Raw genomic sequence first — 19,590 nt, 5'->3', positions numbered from 1 at the left:
AGTTACAACATTGGAGGCAAGGATGCCCGGACCTTTGCCATCTTGCCCTGGACAGGACCTGTGTTTTCCTCTTGTGTCTAACGTTCGCTCAGTGGGCTCTCTTGGTTTAGCGTGGCTCTTTTATTTGAAACAAAGACCCATCGCCCGTGTTCACTTCTTCCTTAACTCCCTTGCTGGGTTGATGCTGGGGCTTGGAGCTGTTTCTCACCAAAGCTGTTTCTCCAGCCCTGCGCAAGCGGGCGGGGAGATGCGGGAGGTGCGGCCCCAGGGCTGCAGGTCCCGAGCGAGACAGGGCAGGCGAGCGCTGCCGAAAGCAGGAGGTCCCCATCACTGGGGGCCGCAGTTATCTTCGGTTCCTCTTCCCCACCCCCTCCTGGCTTTGGGAATAAGAACTTGAGCGACAAGAGGGTGCTGCCCTCAGCAGTCCTGTCCATGTCCCTGGCCCAGCCTCTCCCAAACGGTTGTTTCCCTGGAGGGAAGGACGGGCTTTTCTCTTCAGCGTCACCCCTGGAGTCACTGCTGGGCCAGTTCTCCCCCTCTGCTGTGAGTTGATCCCTGTGTACTCTGAGGGTTTTTCCCTGGGGAAATACGGGAGCAGGGTTTTTGGTTTTACGGCCGCTGCCCGGTTTCCATCAGGTGCAGACGCTAAGCTGTTGCTGTGTCGCATTTGCTCTGCTGTACGCTGCTTAAATTGCTATGAAATTCACTTTAAAATAGTCCCGTCACATGAAATGTGTTAATTCTTCTTCGGAAGACATAATTCAGAGCTTTCTCTGCAAGGAGGCGGGGAAAGCAGGGGTGCGTAATCTTGAGTCAAACCTCTGTGGCTCTGTAGGGTCCAGGAGATTTTGACAGCAGGGAGGATTAAATGGCATCAGGCACTGGCGCAGGTCTGCCCGCTTCCCTGGGGAGAGCGGGGCGGGAGCGATGGGAGCTGCGGCCCGCAGAGCAAACCTGAGTGCCCTTCGTGGGTGACTGGTTTTAGAGATGAGCCTGGAGAGCTGGACGCCTTTTATAAACGCGTTACGGCTCAGACCGCTGGGTCTGAGGAGGAGCCTGGTCCTGCCTCTGCCTCCGCTGTATTTAGCGCAGAAGTAAGGAAGAGCTCACACGACATCCAGCGCGGTGTTTGCAGCCCTGGCTGTGACAGAGGGCTGCTGCCCTTGCCAGGACACGGACTTTGCGTGAGAAATAGCTGAAGCTCGCCCCGTGCTGCTCTCACGCCTTGGCTTGCTGCCGCTGCCATCCGGACAGGCTCCTGCGAAAGAGCGAACGGATTGCTGCCCACCGCGAGCGGTGAATAAATTGTCAGCCTGAGCAGTGCCACCAGCTGCCCGCCTGCGTGTAATTGGTACGCGGCGGCTCCAGCATCAGCATCTCCATCAGGGTTCAGCGGGAAAGCGTGCGTCACGTGGACGCGGTCATTCAGCGAGCTCGGTGGTGGGTATGACCCAGCAAGGCACAGGGCATTGCTGAGCCTGGGTGAGGGTCCCGATGGTGCTGAGTGCCTGGAGGGCCACAAGTTGATGATCCAAGTCAGGGATGCACAAAGCCAGGGACGCGGTATTGCCCTGGCCCGTTTCAGACCAGCAACCTGCTGTGGAGCTGAGAGGCAGAAGCTGCCGCTGGTGGGTCGGTGCTTGCAGGACACCAGGTCAAACCAACAGCTGCTCCTCTCCCTCCCTGGCTCACGTTGCGACTCCCTGGTCTGGGCTCGCGTCCCTGGGACGCGGACACATCCCTCCGCTCGGAGGATGACAGGTCTGCGGCAGCTCTGACGAGAAAGGTCAGAGCCTCTCAGTGCAGCAAAGCGCTCGCAACGGCCTGTTTCGGTTCAGCTCCAAAGCAAGCTTTTTCTGCCCTGCTCTTCAGGGATGCTCTGCGCTGGCAGGGTGGAGGAGGAGCGCCTTTTCTTTTCTTGGCAAACTTCTTTTTAACCATTCTTGTTTTAAGTCTCTCAGCGTCTGCATATGCAGTGATCTCGTTAGCCCCGTCTCTATGGTACAAAAATAGGCGCTTTGTGAAACCGCTTCAGCCTTGCTTGAAAACGATACCCAGAATTTCCAGTTTCTGGCACTTTCCGAAGCGCCGGCCAAGGTGAAACCGGGCACCCCGGCAGGCAGAGAAGCAGCTCTGCCTTCCCCGCGTCCGGCAGCCTCCGTCACCCTCGCGCCCTTTGGACTCCGACCCTCCGGTGCCGGGTCTCCAAAACAGCCCCGGGGGGGCGAGCGCGGTGACACATCCCTGTGAGGGATCCGCTCCCCCCAAGCGGAGGGTCCCCACTCGTGGGGCTGGGGTGCTGAGGGAGCGGTTTGGGAACCTGTGGCCGTTCCTGCGCCGGCACATAATGGATTTGCTTTCTGTCTCTGGCTTTTTTAACTCTCGGTTGCAGTGGGAATTTAAAATCCCTCACATGAAGTGGAAATTGTCTCATTTTGCATTAAGCTTGTGTTTTTTTATGAATGACTAAAGCTTTCACTTGCCTAAAGAGGAATATCTGTTTCTAGAAAGGAAGGCAGAAACTGGAGCGCTCGGGGGCGATTCCTCTCCCCGTGTCACACGCCGGGGTGTGACTGGCACGTGGCTCCCGCTCCAGCTGCCCCCGTGCCCCTCACCATCGCCCTCGGAGGGATGGCAGCAGAAGGATGATGCTCGAGCATCCGCGGGGCTGCAGCGGGGAGTGCGGGCGCCGTGCCCAGGGGCTCTGCGGGCTGCGTGGTTCAGTGGCTGGCTGGAGACCTCCTTGCCTCTGGGACGGTGGTAGAAGAAAGCTTTTAATTTTCTTGAGCGCCTCATCTCCAGGTAGGCAGCTCCATCTTGTACGGGCCAAGCCGCTCACGGAGATGGTTCTGAGCTGCTCTACAAGCAGAGGTCAGGTTATAAAATTAAACAGGGTGAGTTTTCAGGGCCTTACAACGTGTCCGGTGGAAGGGTCCGACGGACCCTGCAGCCTCCTCAGAGGGTGGCTGGTTTGTGGCCGTGCCGCGTGCGCTGCGGGCGGTGGTGCGAGGCTGTACCCTGCCCGACGCCGTCACGGGGGGAATTCCCCCCCGCCTCCTCTTCTAGCCTAAAATCCAGGTTTAGGTTTTCTGTGCTCTCTGACCTCTCAGGGGAATACAGAAGGCTTTCAAATTCACCAGGTCGCTTAATGAACTGTCTGTTTGGTAGCAGAAGACAAGGTAATGGTGAACCCTCCTGGTCCTCACTGACACGCAGCCCACCAGCCAGCGGCGTGCCACGTGCCCTTCTCTGGGAGCATTTAACCGGTTTCCTTAGCATTAACTGCAAGGTATTTTCAGTTTCAAGTATGATAGATTTGCTGAAGCGTGTACCTAGTCCCTAGCACTTAACAGATTGGATTACATGAAGCTCGGTTTCTTGTCCGCCGTGCTGGTGTTGCTCAGGTTATCTGGGATGCTGTGAAGGAATGCAGGACATCAGTGCTTAATGCGGCTGAAAGCTCCGCTGCAATAGCAGGGGGAAAATTAATTTCAGGAGAAGGTGATGCACTGGCAGCTATATTATAGCTCGGTTCTGACTTCACTCTTTATTTATTTATGTGGCTCACAGTGCCCTGAGAAGGTGTCTTTCCCCGTGCCCGGGCACCCTTCCAGGCCGTTAAAACGCCACTCAGCTCAAATGGCCCAGCCGGGAGCTGTGCTTCATCCCTAGCCCCTTACCATTAGCCCGAGATGGAGTTAACCCGGCTGCTCCTGCCGTAGCCTTCCTCCTGCCTGTGTCGTGCCGCCCCGGCACCCTCCTCTCCAACGGCGTGCCGCTCTGGGCTCTCCCTGCGGGAATAACGCTGCGCACCCAGCACGGGCCCCGCTGTGCCCCTGTCCCAGCGCCCTGCCCCTGCACTGGGGTTTCTCCAGCCCTGGGACGGGGCAGTGGGCTGCTGCCCCAGCTCCCTCCAGCACCCAGTCTGCTTCTGTAGACCATGCTTGGGGTCCAGGAGCCCTGTTTGCGAGGTGTCTGGGATAAACTGGGCTTTCCTGGCACTGCGTGCTTCACAGTTGGTTTTAAGAAAGCTCGGAATTTAAATATGCCCTAAGCAGCTTTATTCCCTCAGAGAGTGCTGGGGAGGGATGGGCACCAGGGCACGGAGGTGTTTACTGGGTAGGCTTAATAGAGATGGAAACCATGGGTGGTTTCTTCTGCCTTACCCCACTGGGTTGGCATGGAAGTTGCGGAACCAGCCCTCGCGTTGGTTCTTATGTACCAACTTCACCTGGCGCTTTCTGTGCTAAGATCAAGTTATTTAAAAGCAAAAAAATCCCTGGACAAGCCAATGCACTGCTCTTTGATTGTTATGGCAACACACAGGAGGAGTAATAAAGCTGGATTGCGGTGGCTGCTGGAAAAGGTCCACATCAGCCAGTGGCAGTTGCCTGAAGCCCATTAACAGCGGCTCGGAAGCCAGCTGGCACGTGCGACACAGAGCGCAGCGGTGCCTTGCCGAATTTGGTGCGAGTTTATAATCTTTATCTTTTATTTCCCTCCTAGGATCCCCGGAGCAAACACAAATTTAAGATCCACACGTACTCCAGCCCCACCTTCTGTGACCACTGCGGGTCGTTGCTGTACGGGCTCATTCACCAGGGGATGAAATGTGACAGTAAGTGACTGCGGCAGCGAGGGCTCTGGCACCCCAATATCCTGGGCAGGGGTTCCCAGCCCACACGAGCTGCAGCCCAGAGCCTGTCCCCTCTGCCACCAGTGCCGAGCACGCTGCTGGCACCCGAGGGGCTGGGTGTGAGTTGGCACCTTCTCATCTCTCGTGGGGAGCAGCCTGCGTGAGTCCTGCAGGGAGGGCGGAGGGAGAGGTGTCTGGCTGGGGGAGAGCCTGCCTGCATCCCCCACCCCATCCAGCATCTCCCACCTCCCCCTGCTCCAGCACCTCCCATGTTCCTCCCTCCAGCATCTCCCGCATCACCCTCATCCCGCTCCAGCATCCTCCCCAGTTCTGCCTCTCTGCAGCTCCGACTGACACCCCGTGGCCGTGGCTGCTGCAGTGACACGGCCTCTCCAGCGTGCTTGGGTCTGCACAAACCTGGGGCACCGGAGTGCCCAGGGAGTTACTGTGCAGAGAGGGGAAACGGGGGTGAGAGAAGGGGGAGAGGGTGGAGAGAGGGATCGGTTATTTTCCAGGTTCCTGTTTAAGAGCACTGGGAATATCCAGCGTCTGCCTGCGTGCTGGCGCCGTCTGCGGGGAGCAGCGTGCTCTGCTGCTCGCCATGTGCTGCCTTTCTCATAAATATGGAAGCTTGCTGGCTGTTGTGGGAACAGTGTATTCATTATCACCTTTAAAATGCTACCAACTGGAAATGAATTTCTTTAAAATATAAATTTGAATATGTATATTTAAGTATTTTATATATATATACATTCTTATTCGTGTATATATGTATACACACACAGAGGTAACTTTAATGCTCCGTGTCAGCTCCTGGTGAGTCTGAGCACCCGTCGTTGCGCCATGGCTGTGAGGAAAGAGACGTCTGATACATCAGCCGAACTCCAGTAATGAGCGCGAGGGCTGAGGGCCCTGTGATCTCTCTAGGCAAGGGCAGAACCGCTGCTGCAGTGGGTGCCCGTGGCCGTGCAGGGCTCTGCCGGGGCCTCCGGCTGCCTCTGAAGGTCCCTTTGCTGATGTTTATCCCGGAATCCCTCACAAACATCCCCGTTTAAAAGGAGGACAGGTTCTCCCCCGCCCCGTCCCCTCTGAAGGCCCCGTGAGCCCTGGCAGAGGTGGCAGGAGTGCCGAGTGTCCCTCTCTTTCTCTGCGCCCCACAGCCTGTATGATGAACGTGCACAAGCGCTGCGTGATGAACGTCCCCAGCCTGTGCGGGACAGACCACACCGAGCGTCGGGGACGGATATACATCAGGGCCGACATCGAGAAGGATGTGCTCACCGTCGTAGGTAGGTGTGCCACCCGGGTACAAACCCCGCCTGCGGGCTCGCTTGGTTGCCCCTCACTGCTGACGTGTGCCGTGCCGGCCGCGGCGGGTCCGGGGAGGGCAGCGCCCAGTGACTGGGCAGGAGCAGTCCTCTCTGGGCACACGGGGGCTCCGGGGGCTCCCTGTGCCCGATAGCTTTCCCAGTTACAGGTTTTTCAAACTGCTCTTTGAATCATGTAAAATTTCAGCGCCCTGGGAAGGGGCGGCAGAAAGTTCCCTCCCTTAGCTGTGCCGTCTCAGTAAGGCTGTGCTGTGCTGTCTGTGTGATGGTGAACGTCCGTTTCCAGCTGTTCTTCCCGTGCTCTCCATGGTACCCGGGCACGCACAGGTCTTGGCTGGTCCTTCTGTCTGACGAGGGCTCTGCAGCCTTCTCCCACCCGTTTGGAGACCGTGGGTGGCAGAGCCATCTCACGGTGTCCGCCTCCGGGGATGCACTGGGCGGTGGGAGACGGGACCGTGCCACACCGGGCTCAGCAGAGGCCCCTGCTCTGAGCATCTCAGGGACCCGACAGCCACCCGCGGGGCAAGCCCTTGTCGCCATCCCTGTTTCCCCTGTCCCTCTGCTCGGTTTGTGGCAGGAAATTCCTGCCTAATTCCTGTTGGAAACAGGATTATCCTATATCGAAAGGCTTTTGCCACCCAGATTTTGAGTTCCTAGGAGATATTGCTCTCTCTGTGACCTGTAAGCATCTCATGAGACACAAGCCGTGTTCTCGTACAGCCTCTTGTTCCCTGCGTGGAGAGGTCAGACCCAAGACGCGACTCTCCGCCGGGTGCCGGTGACCAGCGTCGCGTAGTGTGGGTGCCACCGGGGGCGAGAGGGCTCCCCGCAGGCAGGGCAGGCAGCTTGCAAAGAGCTGGGCTTTGTTTCGCGAAGGCTGAGCCCGGCGCTGAGCCGGGAAGGAGGTTTCTGCCCACGCTGGGTAAGCAGGCAGCTCTGGGCGGTTCCGGTCTCCGCAGGGGCTGCCGCGCTGCTCGCGGTTATTCACAGGATGAGTTAAAGACGGCGGGGTGTGAAATGCCATCTACCTGCCCACGCAGCAAAGGTCAGCCGCTCCTCTGAGTGGGCGCCAGGGTATCAGGCTGATGACACCGATAGCAGGGACCGGATCCTTCTCCAGCGTCCCACTGGCTTTGGCTGGCTCCTCCTCACGTCTGGGCTGGCAGCGGGAGATGCCGCGATCGCTGCAGTGGGACGGGCGCGGTGCTCAGCGCCTCTCAAACCGGTGCTTTGTCCCCCGGGGAGGGCGTGTGGCCACGGGCCTGTCGAGGTCTCGCCACTCTGGGCTGGCCCCTTCTTGCTTGGGAGGGCAGGCGCGGCAGAGCGCATCCGAACAGGCGACCGTGACCTGCGCCGGCCCGGTGAGGGGACTCCAGCCCTCCCGAACCACCCCCGCCTGCCCCTTCTCTGCTTCGGGGATGGGAGACCGAGGGGAGCGTTGGTCCATGATGGGCACAGCAGCGCCTGCACCTCGTGGGGGTGACCCAGGGTCACCTTCTTTTTTCCAGAAAAGTACCCAGTTATTGAAAAATTGAAGCAAGCTGTGTTTTGGGGTTTTTCCCTTTATTTTTTTTTTTTTGTCATTAAAGGAGAGCTTCTGTGAACCACACAGAACTCTCACAGACATCCTGCTTCCCAGGCGGGACTGGTACCCCGGAAGGCAGAGAGCGACGGGGCGCAGAGCTCTCCCTCCCGCTGGCACTGCAGCCGTGTTCCTTAGCTCCGAAGGCAGGGAGGAAACTCCCCCGGCCCCTTTCTGTGCAGCTGGATTTTCTTTTCTTCAGCTGGGTTTGAAAGACTGTGTTATTTCTGGCCCTTTATGGAGGTGTTGGTGGAAACATGTAATCTGTTGGCTTTTCCAGAAAGGCAGGGAAACGTACTGTGCTCTCCAGCTCTGCCGCATCGCTGACGAGGGAGTGGGAGCGCTTGCAGAGAGGAGAGACGGCACTGGCTGCCGGGGTGGGAGCCCTGCCTTCCCCCCGGCCCCTCTGGCAGGCAGGGGGCTCGGGATTTTCACGACGGAACTCGGAGGGGAGGTGGCAAGGTCTGCTCGGACCCAACGCGGACATGGGCGCCCGGCCCTCGGGAGCGGTGGGACCCGTGGGCTGGCGCTGTGGTTTGTGCCGCTGGCCTTGTCTCCTCTGCGGTGGGCCAACACAGGCGGAGGGTGGTCGGGGTTTGAAGCTGCTGGGGATGGAGACGACCTGTGGCAACTGATTGTGAAAGCACAAGTGAGCACAGAGACCAGCAGGAAAGGGGCAAACCAGCCTAAAGAGGGACCTTGGCCAGCTTTGGGATGGGGTTTTGTGGCCCGGTGGCCAGCTGCACTAAGGGGCGGATGAGCCGCTGTTCCCACCACCCCTGTGGGCAATCCCAAATATTTGTCAGCATCTTCAAACGCTGTACGCGCTCTCCCTGTGCCAGGTCTGTCCCATCTCGGCGTGGAGCGGGCAGGGGCTCAGCTCGAGGCATCGATGCGGCCAAGCGCGGGCAGCGTTGCCCGTGATGGCGGGCTGAGCTCTGTCACGCCAGACAGCGGGACTTCGGTGCTGGGAGCCCTGTTTTTCCTAAATACATTGCTCAGCTGGTTTGAGCGGGCTGTGCAGGACGCTGTGGTGGGCTGAAGCTGCTGGGGTGGTGAGGGCAGGCATCTGTTTCGAGGGGCTTCCCGTGCTGCCCGGGCATCTTTGCTCCCAGCTGCACGGTGAAATGCAGGGTCTGGGGTTGGGGCGAGGTCCTCGCTCCGTCCCATCGTGGGAGGAGACCCTTGCCCAGACTGCGTTCCCACGGCAGAGAGCATCACAGCCGCAAGGCTGGGTGTGGGGGGGGGTCCCACAGTGCTGGAGGTGGAGATGCAGGGTCCCAGTGTTGGAGGTGCAGGTGGGGGATTTCGGAGTGCTGGAGGTGGGGAGTCCCGCCGTGCTGGAGGTGAAGGTGCGGGGTCCTGCAGTGCTGGGGTGTAGGTGGAGGGTCCCACAGTGCTGGAGGTGGAGGTGCGGGGTCCCGCGGTGTTGCGAGCGGGGGTCCCGCAGTGCCGGGGTGCAGGTGGAGGTGCGGGGTCCCGCAGTGCCGGGGGTGCAGGTGCGGGGTCCCACGGTGCTGCGGGCGGGGGTCCCGCAGTGCCGGGGTGCAGGTGGAGGCGCGGGGTCCTGCGGTGCTGCGGGCGGGGGTCCCGCAGTGCCAGGGTGCAGGTGGAGGCGCGGGGTCCCACGGTGCTGCGGGCGGGGGTCCCGCGGTGCCGGGGTGCAGGTGGAGGCGCGGGGTCCCGCGGTGCCGGGGTGCAGGTGGAGGCGCGGGGTCCCACGGTGCTGCGGGCGGGGGTCCCGCAGTGCCGGGGGTGCAGGTGCAGGGTCCCGCAGTGCTGCGGGCGGGGGTCCCGCAGCGCCGGGGTGCAGGTGGAGGCGCGGGGTCCCGCGGTGCTGCGGGCGGGGGTCCCGCGGTGCCGGGGTGCAGGTGGAGGCGCGGGGTCCCGCAGTGCCGGGGTGCAGGTGGAGGCGCGGGGTCCCGCGGTGCTGCGGGCGGGGGTCCCGCGGTGCCGGGGTGCAGGTGGAGGCGCGGGGTCCCACGGTGCTGCGGGCGGGGGTCCCGCAGTGCCGGGGGTGCAGGTGCAGGGTCCCGCAGTGCTGCGGGCGGGGGTCCCGCAGCGCCGGGGTGCAGGTGGAGGCGCGGGGTCCCGCGGTGCTGCGGGCGGGGGTCCCGCGGTGCCGGGGTGCAGGTGGAGGCGCGGGGTCCCGCAGTGCCGGGGTGCAGGTGGAGGCGCGGGGTCCCGCGGTGCTGCGGGCGGGGGTCCCGCGGTGCCGGGGTGCAGGTGGAGGCGCGGGGTCCCGCGGTGCTGCGGGCGGGGGTTCCGCAGTGCCGGGGTGCAGGTGGAGGCGCGGGGTCCCGCGGTGCTGCGGGCGGGGGTTCCGCAGTGCCGGGGTGCAGGTGGAGGCGCGGGGTCCTGCGGTGCTGCGGGCGGGGGTCCCGCAGTGCCGGGGTGCAGGTGGAGGCGCGGGGTCCCGCGGTGCTGCGGGCGGGGGTCCCGCGGTGCCGGGGTGCAGGTGGAGGCGCGGGGTCCCGCAGTGCCGGGGTGCAGGTGGAGGCGCGGGGTCCCGCGGTGCTGCGGGCGGGGGTCCCGCGGTGCCGGGGTGCAGGTGGAGGCGCGGGGTCCCGCGGTGCTGCGGGCGGGGGTCCCGCAGTGCCGGGGTGCAGGTGGAGGCGCGGGGTCCCGCAGTGCTGCGGGCGGGGGTCCCGCAGTGCCGGGGTGCAGGTGGAGGCGCGGGGTCCCGCAGTGCCGGGGTGCAGGTGGAGGCGCGGGGTCCCGCAGTGCCGGGCGGTGCCCGCAGGTGGCAGCAGCCGCACGGGCGATGCGCGCAGCCCCGCCTGGCTCGGGTTTGTCGCCCTGAGAGGTTGGACAGGAGTTTGCCGTGTGCTGTGTGTTTTTCTTTTCTCTCTCGTTCTCTGATATTTTTTTAAGTTGTTTTTCTCTACAAAGATAACCTTTTACTCCCAATGGAGAACGCAGCTTGTTGGTTACACAGCGTGCTGTTTGGCTCAGAACAGATTGTTTGATTGCTAGGGACCTGCAGAATGACATCGATTTACGTCTCCCTTTTGAAGACAGCCCTGCCTTGCCCCAGCAGCCTTTCTTCCCCCTTGTGCTCTGTTACCGGAGATCTCTGCGTGGTGGTGCCAGGTCGGAGATGCCACTGGTGCCAGCGCAGTGGAAGCTCCCAGCACGAAGATCAGTAAAGAAGGAGACGTGTTTAAACGCGGCACCGCCTCGCACTGCGAACCTCCCTGCCGCGAGGTGCGGTTTGACCGCAGACCGTGCGGCGGTGCAGGGAGGGAGCGGGTGCTTCGCAGGGACAGAGCGGCCCCGGGTCTGCTGCTGCTGGGAGGCTGCTGAAGCACCAGCGTTTATCGGTGTTCCCAGTGATTAAAAACATGTGGCTTTGTCTAATAACAGGGCACCTGGACAAATAAATGATGCTTTCCGAAGGGCTGTGGCTTTGCGCCCTTGGCTCGGCGCGGTGAGGCTGCGGAGCGTACAGGGACAGGGCTCGCAGCTCCGCCAGCCAAAGGCGGTTTCCAAAATATGGGAGGTTTCCAAGGGCCTTGTTAATTAGGGCACAAACCAACCTGCATCTCATCCAGCAAAGCACTTAGATGCGTGCTCTTGGCACGCACCGCTTCCCTGCTGAAGCGTCACGGCGAGCTGTGTGGGGACCGTGCGATCAGCATCCCCGCGGGCACAGCCCCTGAGATGGAGCCGGCTGGGCCACCCCCACCCCCTCACCGCCTCCCCACTGGGACACTCGGGGTTTTGCTTTGTGCAAGGGGGGAACCAGCTGCGGGTGACATCCCTGGTTTGGGCACGCTCCTTCTCTGGGGCCGCTTTGGCTGTTGGTCACTGGTGCCTCACGGCTTGGCTGTGCTGGGCGTCCCATGCAGCCTCCTGGCAGGAGGCAGGTTGGCCCAGAGCCCCTTAGCCGGGGTGGATTTGAGCAGTGGGAGAAGGGCATTCGGATTTTGGGCATTTCGGTATGTTTTCAGGCTGGCTGGAGTTATTACCTTCAGCTCTGAGCAGACCGGATGTAGGGAATGGGCCCTTGAGGCTGGAAAACCTCAAGTAACCGGCTGCAAACAGCCAATTTTGTTAGCAGCAATGCTTGCTACATGCGTTGTCTTAAATCACGCTAGAGCGTCCTTGCTATCGGTGCTGTGCTCGGTACGGCCAGGAGCTGGTCCCATGCGTCCTTGGCAGCGAGCGACCCGGGGAGCTCAGCCTCCCGAGACCCCATTCAGGGAGAAGCTTCTCCGGCTCTTTGGCTTCCCTACACCAGCACCACGATTTTCATAGTTCGATATTGGGAGCCCCTTTCACTTTTGGAAAGGTGGATGAAAGTTGCGCGGCGTTTTCCAGCGGCAGCCTGGCAGCGTCGCTGCGCAGCCGCGGGAGAGCTGGCCGGCGCGGGACGTGGCAATGGGCTTGGGGCGCCAGCGCAGCCCAGCCTGAGGACAGCTCCGTCGCTTCTCCTCTGGTGCCAAAATGAGATCTCTGCTTCTCCCTCCCACCACATAAACCGTGCCAAACTCCTGCTCATGGCTTTGTCATGCCAAGGAGGGAGCGTGGAGCGTGGGCTAGGGCATTTAGCTTGAGCTGCTTGACAAGAGAGGAGTCGTCTTTTGGGCCTGGGAAGCAAAGTTTGGGTACCGAGCAGTGCTCTGAGACGCGTCAAAGCGCCACAGCGAGTTAATTCCCTTTGGGTGCTGCTTAAAGGCACTTCATGGGCTTGGGCAGCTGAAAAGCTGCCCCCAGTCACCCGGGGAAGATGGTGTGCATCTCCGAGCCCCTCAGGTGGGAGGCAGGCGTGGTGGGGTGCGGCAGGGCATCGTTCGGCTGGCGCTGGGCAGGAGCAAACGCGTGTTCACAGCCTGTGTTCTGGGCTGGGCTCTGATCAAGTATGTTATTGGTGGGGAAAGGCTGCTGAGTAAAGTGGGAAATTGTAGCAAATTAAAATGTCGTCAAGGCATTGCACGTTTTTGCTTCCATAATAGAAAAGCTTCCCAATGCAGATTATTCTGAGCCTGTCGCGTGGCGAGATGTGAATATCTGAGTCTGGGAAACAGAGGAGCGGGAGAATCTGAAGGCTGGGCTTGGACGCTGTTAAATCTATTGCTTGCCCGAGACGTCAGTTGCATGGAAGGCTCTGCTTGTGCATCGCTCCTGTCCTGTGGCGCAGAGCTGGCTCTTCCTGCTGCTCTGTTTGGGCAGGAGTTGCGGTCCGTCGCATGTTGGTGTGTCCTGTTGCGTGTCGGCATGTCAGCGCGTCCCGGCAGGGAGCTCCCTGCGCCGAGCTGGGGACCACAGTTCATCATTTACTTCATGGAAGCAGTGGTCTACAGGGACTGAAATGCAGAAAAAACCACGTTAGGGTCATGCTGCGAGTCCCCAGACACACGTGGAGAGTGTTCAGCATGTTGAGGTGACTGTGACCTGTCCTCGTGTGAAAGTGGAGCGTGCCCTGTCCTCGTGCAAGGGCTGCTGGACCATGGGGACGATGTCGGGTCCCCTCTCCTCTCTGGGGATTCCCGGCTCCGTGCTGCGGTTCCTGATGGCTGCAAAGCCAAGGCCCCGTTAAAACCCACGGGAATGCGGCGGCGACTCGGGGTTACCGCTGACAGCCCTGTTGCGCCTGCGGCATCGGCGGGGGCTGCCAGGAGCAGAGCCGTGCTGTTTAGCGAGCTGATGAAGTAAAACATTGACCAAAACTGAAACCAATTATGCTGTGATTAGATAAACGAGCTGGAAGCGCGTTAATTAATAATCACCGGCCCAGGAAGATGCGGCTGTAATGAGTCCTGTGCCTTTTCTACTGTATAAGCATGTGCAAATATATTCTTCTGCAGCGCGTTAATTAAAAGTTTTAGCTCACGAGGGCGTTAATCCAAGCGCCGGGTGCTCGCTGGAACGCAGCTGCTCCCGGGGAGAGCCTTCCCCTCTCCGAAACCCCGTCCGAGAGGTGTGAGGTTGGGGTGCTGCTGGTGCAGCACAGCGTTTTGCTGGCCAGGGCTGTGGGGAGGTGATGGGCTGGGCTGGGGAGGCTGAGCGCAGGGAGCAGGGCTTTCCGAAGGGCTTGTCCCCGTGGTGGGCAATGGGAGGCCGAATTTTCTGCGTGGATGTGTTGTAACAGCCCTGCTTCCTCAGAGATGAGGGTAAAGGATTTGGCAGCCAGTGTCGGCTGCCTTTAAGAGCAGGGTAGGAGTAGGCTTTGTTGTGGGCTTTTTTTTTTTAACATAAAAGTGAACCCCCATATGGCGCTGCATGTTTAGCAAAGATCTTTTTGGGCTGTATTTATCCGGCACGTTAATCTTGCCTTCCCATGGAAACCTGGGTACCAGCCGCAAAAAGGCGTAGCCCCAGGTGGGTGACGGGGCCGGCCGCAGCCCTTCCGCGTGGGGCTGTACCGCGTCTCCTGTCTCCCCAGGCGTGGGGCCAGCACGGCCCCGTGGGGCAGGGTGGGCTGCTCTGGGGCAGAGGGGTCCCTGCGGAGCCACGCCGGAGCTGGCCGTGGGCTGTCGGCCGCTGCCTTCCCCAGGGAGCTGCCGGTGGGGCACAGCCCCCTTGGCCTGGCGCAGGGCTGGTGTCACCCCAGGTGGGCACAGTCCTGGGAGCGGAGCGTTGGGGAGCCGTCTCTGCATCCCCAACCCCACTGACCGCTGGCGATCTCCAGCCTCCCGGTAAAGAGATCCAGCCTGTCCCGGGCGTGATGGCACCCGCGGCCAGGTCACCACGTACCGCTGCTCCTGGGGCTGTCGGTAGTGAAATCATTCCTTCCCCTTCGGCCGGAGGGGTGGAAGGCGGCTCTGGCTCCCATGGCTGCCTCGTCCGAGGAATGTCTCGTGCTGCCGCGTCAATAGCACTGCCCAGCACCCGTAACGGGGCAGCAGGCTTGGCTCTCTCTGTCTCGCGAGCTGCCGTCAAGGGTGTCACGTTTGATAAATGAGCTGGTTTATAAATGCAGATTTGAGTTTTGGCTAGAAGTTTTATTCCGTGGAGCCAGACATTGGGCAACACTTCAGGAGGACAGCAGCAGATTGCTGATTTTGGAGCGTTAATTTGCTTTTCAAAGCTGTCTGCCTCCCAGCCACGCATCAGAAATGCCTTACTGGTGATTTGGGAGTAGAACAATTGTTTTTACCCTTGCTGACTCTCTGACCTTCTAAAGTCCTGCGGCACCACGCACGCAGCTGGCATCCTCTCCTTGTCAGGATTACGGGATGCACGGGGTGAAGCTGTGCCCCCGGTGAGCCTCGCAGCAGGGCTGCTGGCGTGATCGGGTGGGATTTTGGGCAGCGTCGAGTTCACTGTTCCTGACACAGCGCGATCCCCGAGGTGTGTGCTGGACCTGGGGAGGTGATGGCGTGCTGTGCTGAGGAGGAGTCGGGGGCTCTGTAACTGTGGATGGTTTGCCAGGAGGGAAGCCCCTGCCGCGGCTCGGTCGGTGCTGCCTGCCCAGGCCGGGGCGGTTGGGGTGGGAGAGCCGGCGAGGGCACCCGGGGAGTTTCTGCTCCAGACCTTCTTGCGAGCAGCTTTCCCCCTGGCTGGGGCTGTGCTTCATCACATCCCATCGGACTTTCCGTCTCCGATATCTTAGCTTGGGCTGAAGGGAAGATAAGACCCTTCTCCCAGAAGACAAACCCTTTTTGACTTAATCTAGGGAAAGAGACCGAGATCAGCCTGATTGTATGGAATTTGTCAAGGCTGCGGTCTGATTACAAGCAGCCGAGGTTGCCCGCAGGTTTGCTCTCCCCTCTTCTGCTCCTGGTTGTGCTCCTGCTCCCCGGAGCAGCCGCTGCGGCTCCCTGCAGACATCCCCCTGGTCCCCTGGGGTCACGGCAGCTGAGCCTGAGGGGACCCAAAAGAACTTGGCCCTGGATGCAGCCGCTGCGCTGGTGCTGGCAGGTGCCTGCTCGCCCCTCTCCACGGCGGTTTTGTCGCTGTTTCTGCTCTGGGTGGAAAGCGCCGTCCCCGTGCTCCCGCCTCTCTCGAAAGAAGGATGCAAACCAGTGCGGGTCGGCTTTACCGAGGCGCGAGGGGACACAGAACAGCTGTAAACTGTTTAAAACTGAAAGCAAACAACAAATTATCCCATCAGAAAGTGAAAATAATCTCTCGAGCCGATTCTTCAGCCTCCCTTGCCCGTGAGAGCTGCGTTTGCTGTGCGTTGATAACTGTGTCGCTCCTCGTGTCGTGTCCGTGTCTGCACGTACTCAGGTTTAATTCTGTTTTTAATCGCTGTTTTCACACTTGCTCTTGGCACGCAGGGAAGCTGTCAGTTGTTGGGTATTTTTATAGTTTGAATGCTGAATTTAATCGTTTTTCTCTTCCCCAGTAAGAGATGCTAAAAACCTAGTTCCCATGGATCCTAATGGCTTGTCAGATCCCTACGTGAAGCTTAAACTAATCCCTGACCCCAAAAATGAAAGCAAACAGAAGACCAAAACTATCAAGTGCTCCCTGAATCCAGAGTGGAACGAGACATTTAAATTGTAAGTACAAGGAAAATGTTTAAACTTGTAAACTAATTTTTCTCACTCCTGAGGGCTAATGTGATTGCATTTGCTCTGATTTAATTATTCAGAGACATTGAGCTGGTTCAACTGAGAAATCATTCTTTTTGGTCCTGTAAGCGCGACTCAGAAACGCTCGGACCTCTGCCCCGACCCCTGCTCAGAGCCAAGCGTTTCGGGGCAGGAACTCTGCGTTCTCCATCTGAAATGGATGTAGCTGGGAAATTAAATGTTGGAGAGCTGGGCGGCCGTTGAAAGCATCCCTTCGTTCTGCATCCGTGTTCTTACCGAGTGTGGAGGGGCGTGGGGCTGTAGCAATGGCCACCAGAATAATGTTCCTTTTCCTCTCCTCCCTTCCAGCCAGCTGAAGGAGGCGGACAAGGACAGGCGGTTGTCCGTGGAGATTTGGGACTGGGATCTGACCAGCAGGAACGATTTCATGGGCTCCTTGTCCTTCGGGATTTCTGAGCTGCAGAAGTCAGGAGTCGATGGATGGTAAGGGTTGCGATTGTTTTAAGAGTACTATGGGCAGAAAGCAATCCTAATTTTTTTGTACGCGGTGGGAGATGCGGCAGCCTGCTGTACTTCACCAGCGTCCTTCTGTTAAGGACCGCCAGCCGTTTTGGCTCCCGTGGAAGGTGCTGCTCCACCTCTCAGGCTGGTGAGAATGGCTGGGCTGCGGCGGGCTGCGGGGTGTCCCAGGTCCGAGTGGCTTTGCGTCATCTCCAAGTCCTCCTGCGCCTGGCAGGGTTGCTGGGGGGCTTTCCCTGCTGCGGGCACGCGCAGGCGTGGGGCAGCTCTGCCTGGCGTTCGCAGCCAGGAGGGCTGGTGCTCCCCGCGGGCTTTTAGGAGGAGACGGCATCGCCTTGCCAAACGTTTGCTGAGCAAACGTTTCCCAGCATTTTTTGGTTGGATTCCCTCAGTTTCTGGACTGGGGAGGCAGCGCGGCCCCGTCAGGCGTGCAGGAGAGTGAGGCTGTGAGCGGGTGAAGGGCCGGGGACACGCTTTGAGTCAGGATTTGTGGTGGGGACAGAGCCGGTGCTGAGGGGCACTGTTCAATAAAGGGAAGAACGCTACCAAAATGTGTAATTACCGTCGTTCGTTACCATACGAGAGATGAACACAGTGGGTCTGTAACACCCGCACAGAACGGCTCTCTTCGTTTCTTCATTTCCATTTTATCTCCCCGGCAGGACTCATGCTGCCTTGCTTCCCTTTTTTCCCCAGCCGCCGATGCCTGAGAGCTGTGTTACCTTTCCGTGTGAAGTGTAATAATTGAACATAGATATTGCATGTCTTTTGGGAACCCAGACCGGCCCGCTATTAATTTGCATTCTGCGAGCTGAGCAATCACCCCGGACTCTGTCTTTTTGCCTGTGGAAGCTGTACTGCCTGTTAGGGCAGGGAAGGGAGCGGAGGAGGAATTAGCAGGCTCCGGGAGGTGGGCTGGAGGCTGGCCCCGTGCGGGCACCCACGGCCCACTCCCACCGCCAGCCTCGGCCAGGAGCCCGCAGTAAGGCGGGCAGCGTGTCCCCTTCCCTGGGGAAAACCGACCCGTCGGGGGCTGCGGGCAGGGGCTGGCCGTCCTCCCGCCCGGCCTCAGCCTGCCAGCCCCGCCACGAACCCAGTCCTGATGGAGGCACGGCTCCTCTTCTGGAAAACAGAGGAAAACTGCCACTTCCCCCCAAATTTCCAGTCACCTGTAAGGATGCGCCTGTGTCGGCTGGGGTCGGTGCGCCGCCGGCTCCTGATGCAGCCCAAAGTCTGATCGTTTTCCCAGCCGTTTAAAAATCATGTAAGTGGAGATCTAAGTGATTTTCCTTGTCACAGCATTTGGCTGGAATAGACTCCCGAAGAGCTCTGCTGTATATTTCGTATCTCAACAAGGGCAGCTAATGGAGAAAACAGGCTCAGAGGAGGAGTCTGTCCTGGATTATGCACGCAGCGCTTTGCTGGTTCGGTGCAGGCTCGTAGGTAACAGCCAGCTGATCACTGCCTCCGGCCGGGCCGGGCTCGCCGTGGAGCCAGGGCTGCGCCCGCGGCTGCGTGAAACGCCTCGGATCCAAACGACGATTCCGTGATTTCTGATAATTGCTGCTTAAACTTTTTTTTCCTTTTTTTTTTGGTGAACGTTTTGGCTTTGTGCCGCGGGGTCGTCGTCGGCAGCGTGGCGCTGGCGGGCTCCACGTGCTATCCCGTTGGAGCCCGGCCTGCCTCGGCCGCTGGGGCAGCTGGCGGGGAGGGAGCTTGCCCCTGCGCGTGCCCGTGGCCACCACGGGATACGTGTGCTTCGTCTGTGGGTCTTTTGGGTCAGGCTTGTGTTTGGAAGAGGCATCAGTGCTTTGTGGCGTCTGCCGCAGCGGGTGGTGGGTGTGGTGGCCAGGGTCCCCAGAAACAGCGAGGTCCCCAGGACAGCCCTCCGCTCGGGTGCGTGTCTGGGAGCTTGCTGGGTGGGATGGTTGGGGGGCCCTCTAACCCTGGGGAAGGGTCCCCTGGAGCATCGCGCTCCTTCCTGCCATCCTCACCTGACCTTCTTGCTCTCTCCCTCCAGGTTTAAGCTGCTGAGCCAGGAGGAAGGGGAGTATTTCAACGTCCCGGTGCCTCCTGAGGGAGAAGAAGGAAATGAGGAGCTGAGGCAGAAATTTGAGGTGAGTTGTTTTTTCTTGGGCACTCAGGGGTTTTCCTCGCTGCCTGCCTGCTGTGTCCTTGGCGAGGGGCTGTCCCTGGCCGCTCTGTCCCTGGCCGCCCATCGCTCTTCCTGCTCCTGGGGCCCCGTGCCCTCGGCCGGTCCTTCCCCAGGCTCTCTGTGGCACGAGCTTCCAGCGGGGTTTCCAGAAGGTGAGCTGCTCGTTACAGTTCGCAAAAAAAAGTTGCTCTGAAGATTAGACGCTAGGTAGGAAGGAGCCTGAAATCCGCTCATTTTTAAGTTGTTGTTTCTTATTCCCACAAAGCAAGCAGCCTGGCATGCACCCCCCTTTCACGGCGTTGTTTCAGATGATGTCCGTCCCTCTGTTAGGGTTACGTAATTCCCAGATCATGTTTGCTTCACTTTGTGTATTTCTGCCGCTGTGTTCCAGTTGAACCCCGGGTGTCCCAGCGTGAGCGGGTGTAACCGCGCTCCCGACGTCAGCAGGTGCGCGTGGTGGTGCTGCAGCAGTTCTGCCCTCGCTCTGAGCTGCCACAGAAAAGGATTTATTCGTCTGTTTTGTTCTGTCATGCTGCTGATTATGAATTAATATAATTAACTGAGATCAATTAAGATATTAGTATAATTGGATTTGGAGCTAATCTCTGAAGCAAACCCTTTCTTAGCCGTTACATCTTGCGGCAGCCGCTGTACCCTGGTGCACCAGGCCGGGCTGGGTTTTCAAGAGCGTGGTGGGTGAGCCAGTGCGTGGTACCCGCGATCCCTGATGGCGCTGCGGGGTCACAGCGACAGAGCTGCTACAGGGGCACCCCGCGTGGGTGGAAGTGCCCAATACTTGCTCAGGGAAACGTGCCTGCGAAAAGCAAAGGAGGTAAAAGCGACGGGCTCTTCCGAGTGAGTGTGGATATGGGGTTTCAGGGAGG

The 19,590-nt window shown here is 59.8% G+C and overlaps 1 protein-coding gene across 2 annotated transcripts in view; it reads left to right on the top strand.

Annotated features, from left to right (window-relative positions):
• PRKCB (protein kinase C beta) overlaps nucleotides 1-19,590 on the top strand; it is a 112,096-nt gene that overhangs the window by 50,785 nt on the left and 41,721 nt on the right. For both annotated transcript variants that reach the window (XM_086760257.1, XM_086760256.1), the window contains exons 4-8: nucleotides 4,507-4,618; nucleotides 5,797-5,925; nucleotides 15,843-15,999; nucleotides 16,381-16,515; nucleotides 18,572-18,668. In XM_086760257.1, coding sequence (XP_086616383.1) covers nucleotides 4,507-4,618; nucleotides 5,797-5,925; nucleotides 15,843-15,999; nucleotides 16,381-16,515; nucleotides 18,572-18,668 — 630 coding nt within the window. The remainder of the gene's footprint in view (nucleotides 1-4,506; nucleotides 4,619-5,796; nucleotides 5,926-15,842; nucleotides 16,000-16,380; nucleotides 16,516-18,571; nucleotides 18,669-19,590) is intronic.

The sequence above is a fragment of the Chlamydotis macqueenii genome, chromosome 15 (assembly GCF_036417535.1).
Source record: "Chlamydotis macqueenii isolate bChlMac1 chromosome 15, bChlMac1.mat, whole genome shotgun sequence".
Taxonomy (NCBI): Eukaryota; Metazoa; Chordata; class Aves; order Otidiformes; family Otididae; genus Chlamydotis; species Chlamydotis macqueenii.
Note: the sequence above shows the minus strand (reverse complement) of the source record. Positions and strands in the feature narration are given on the sequence as shown.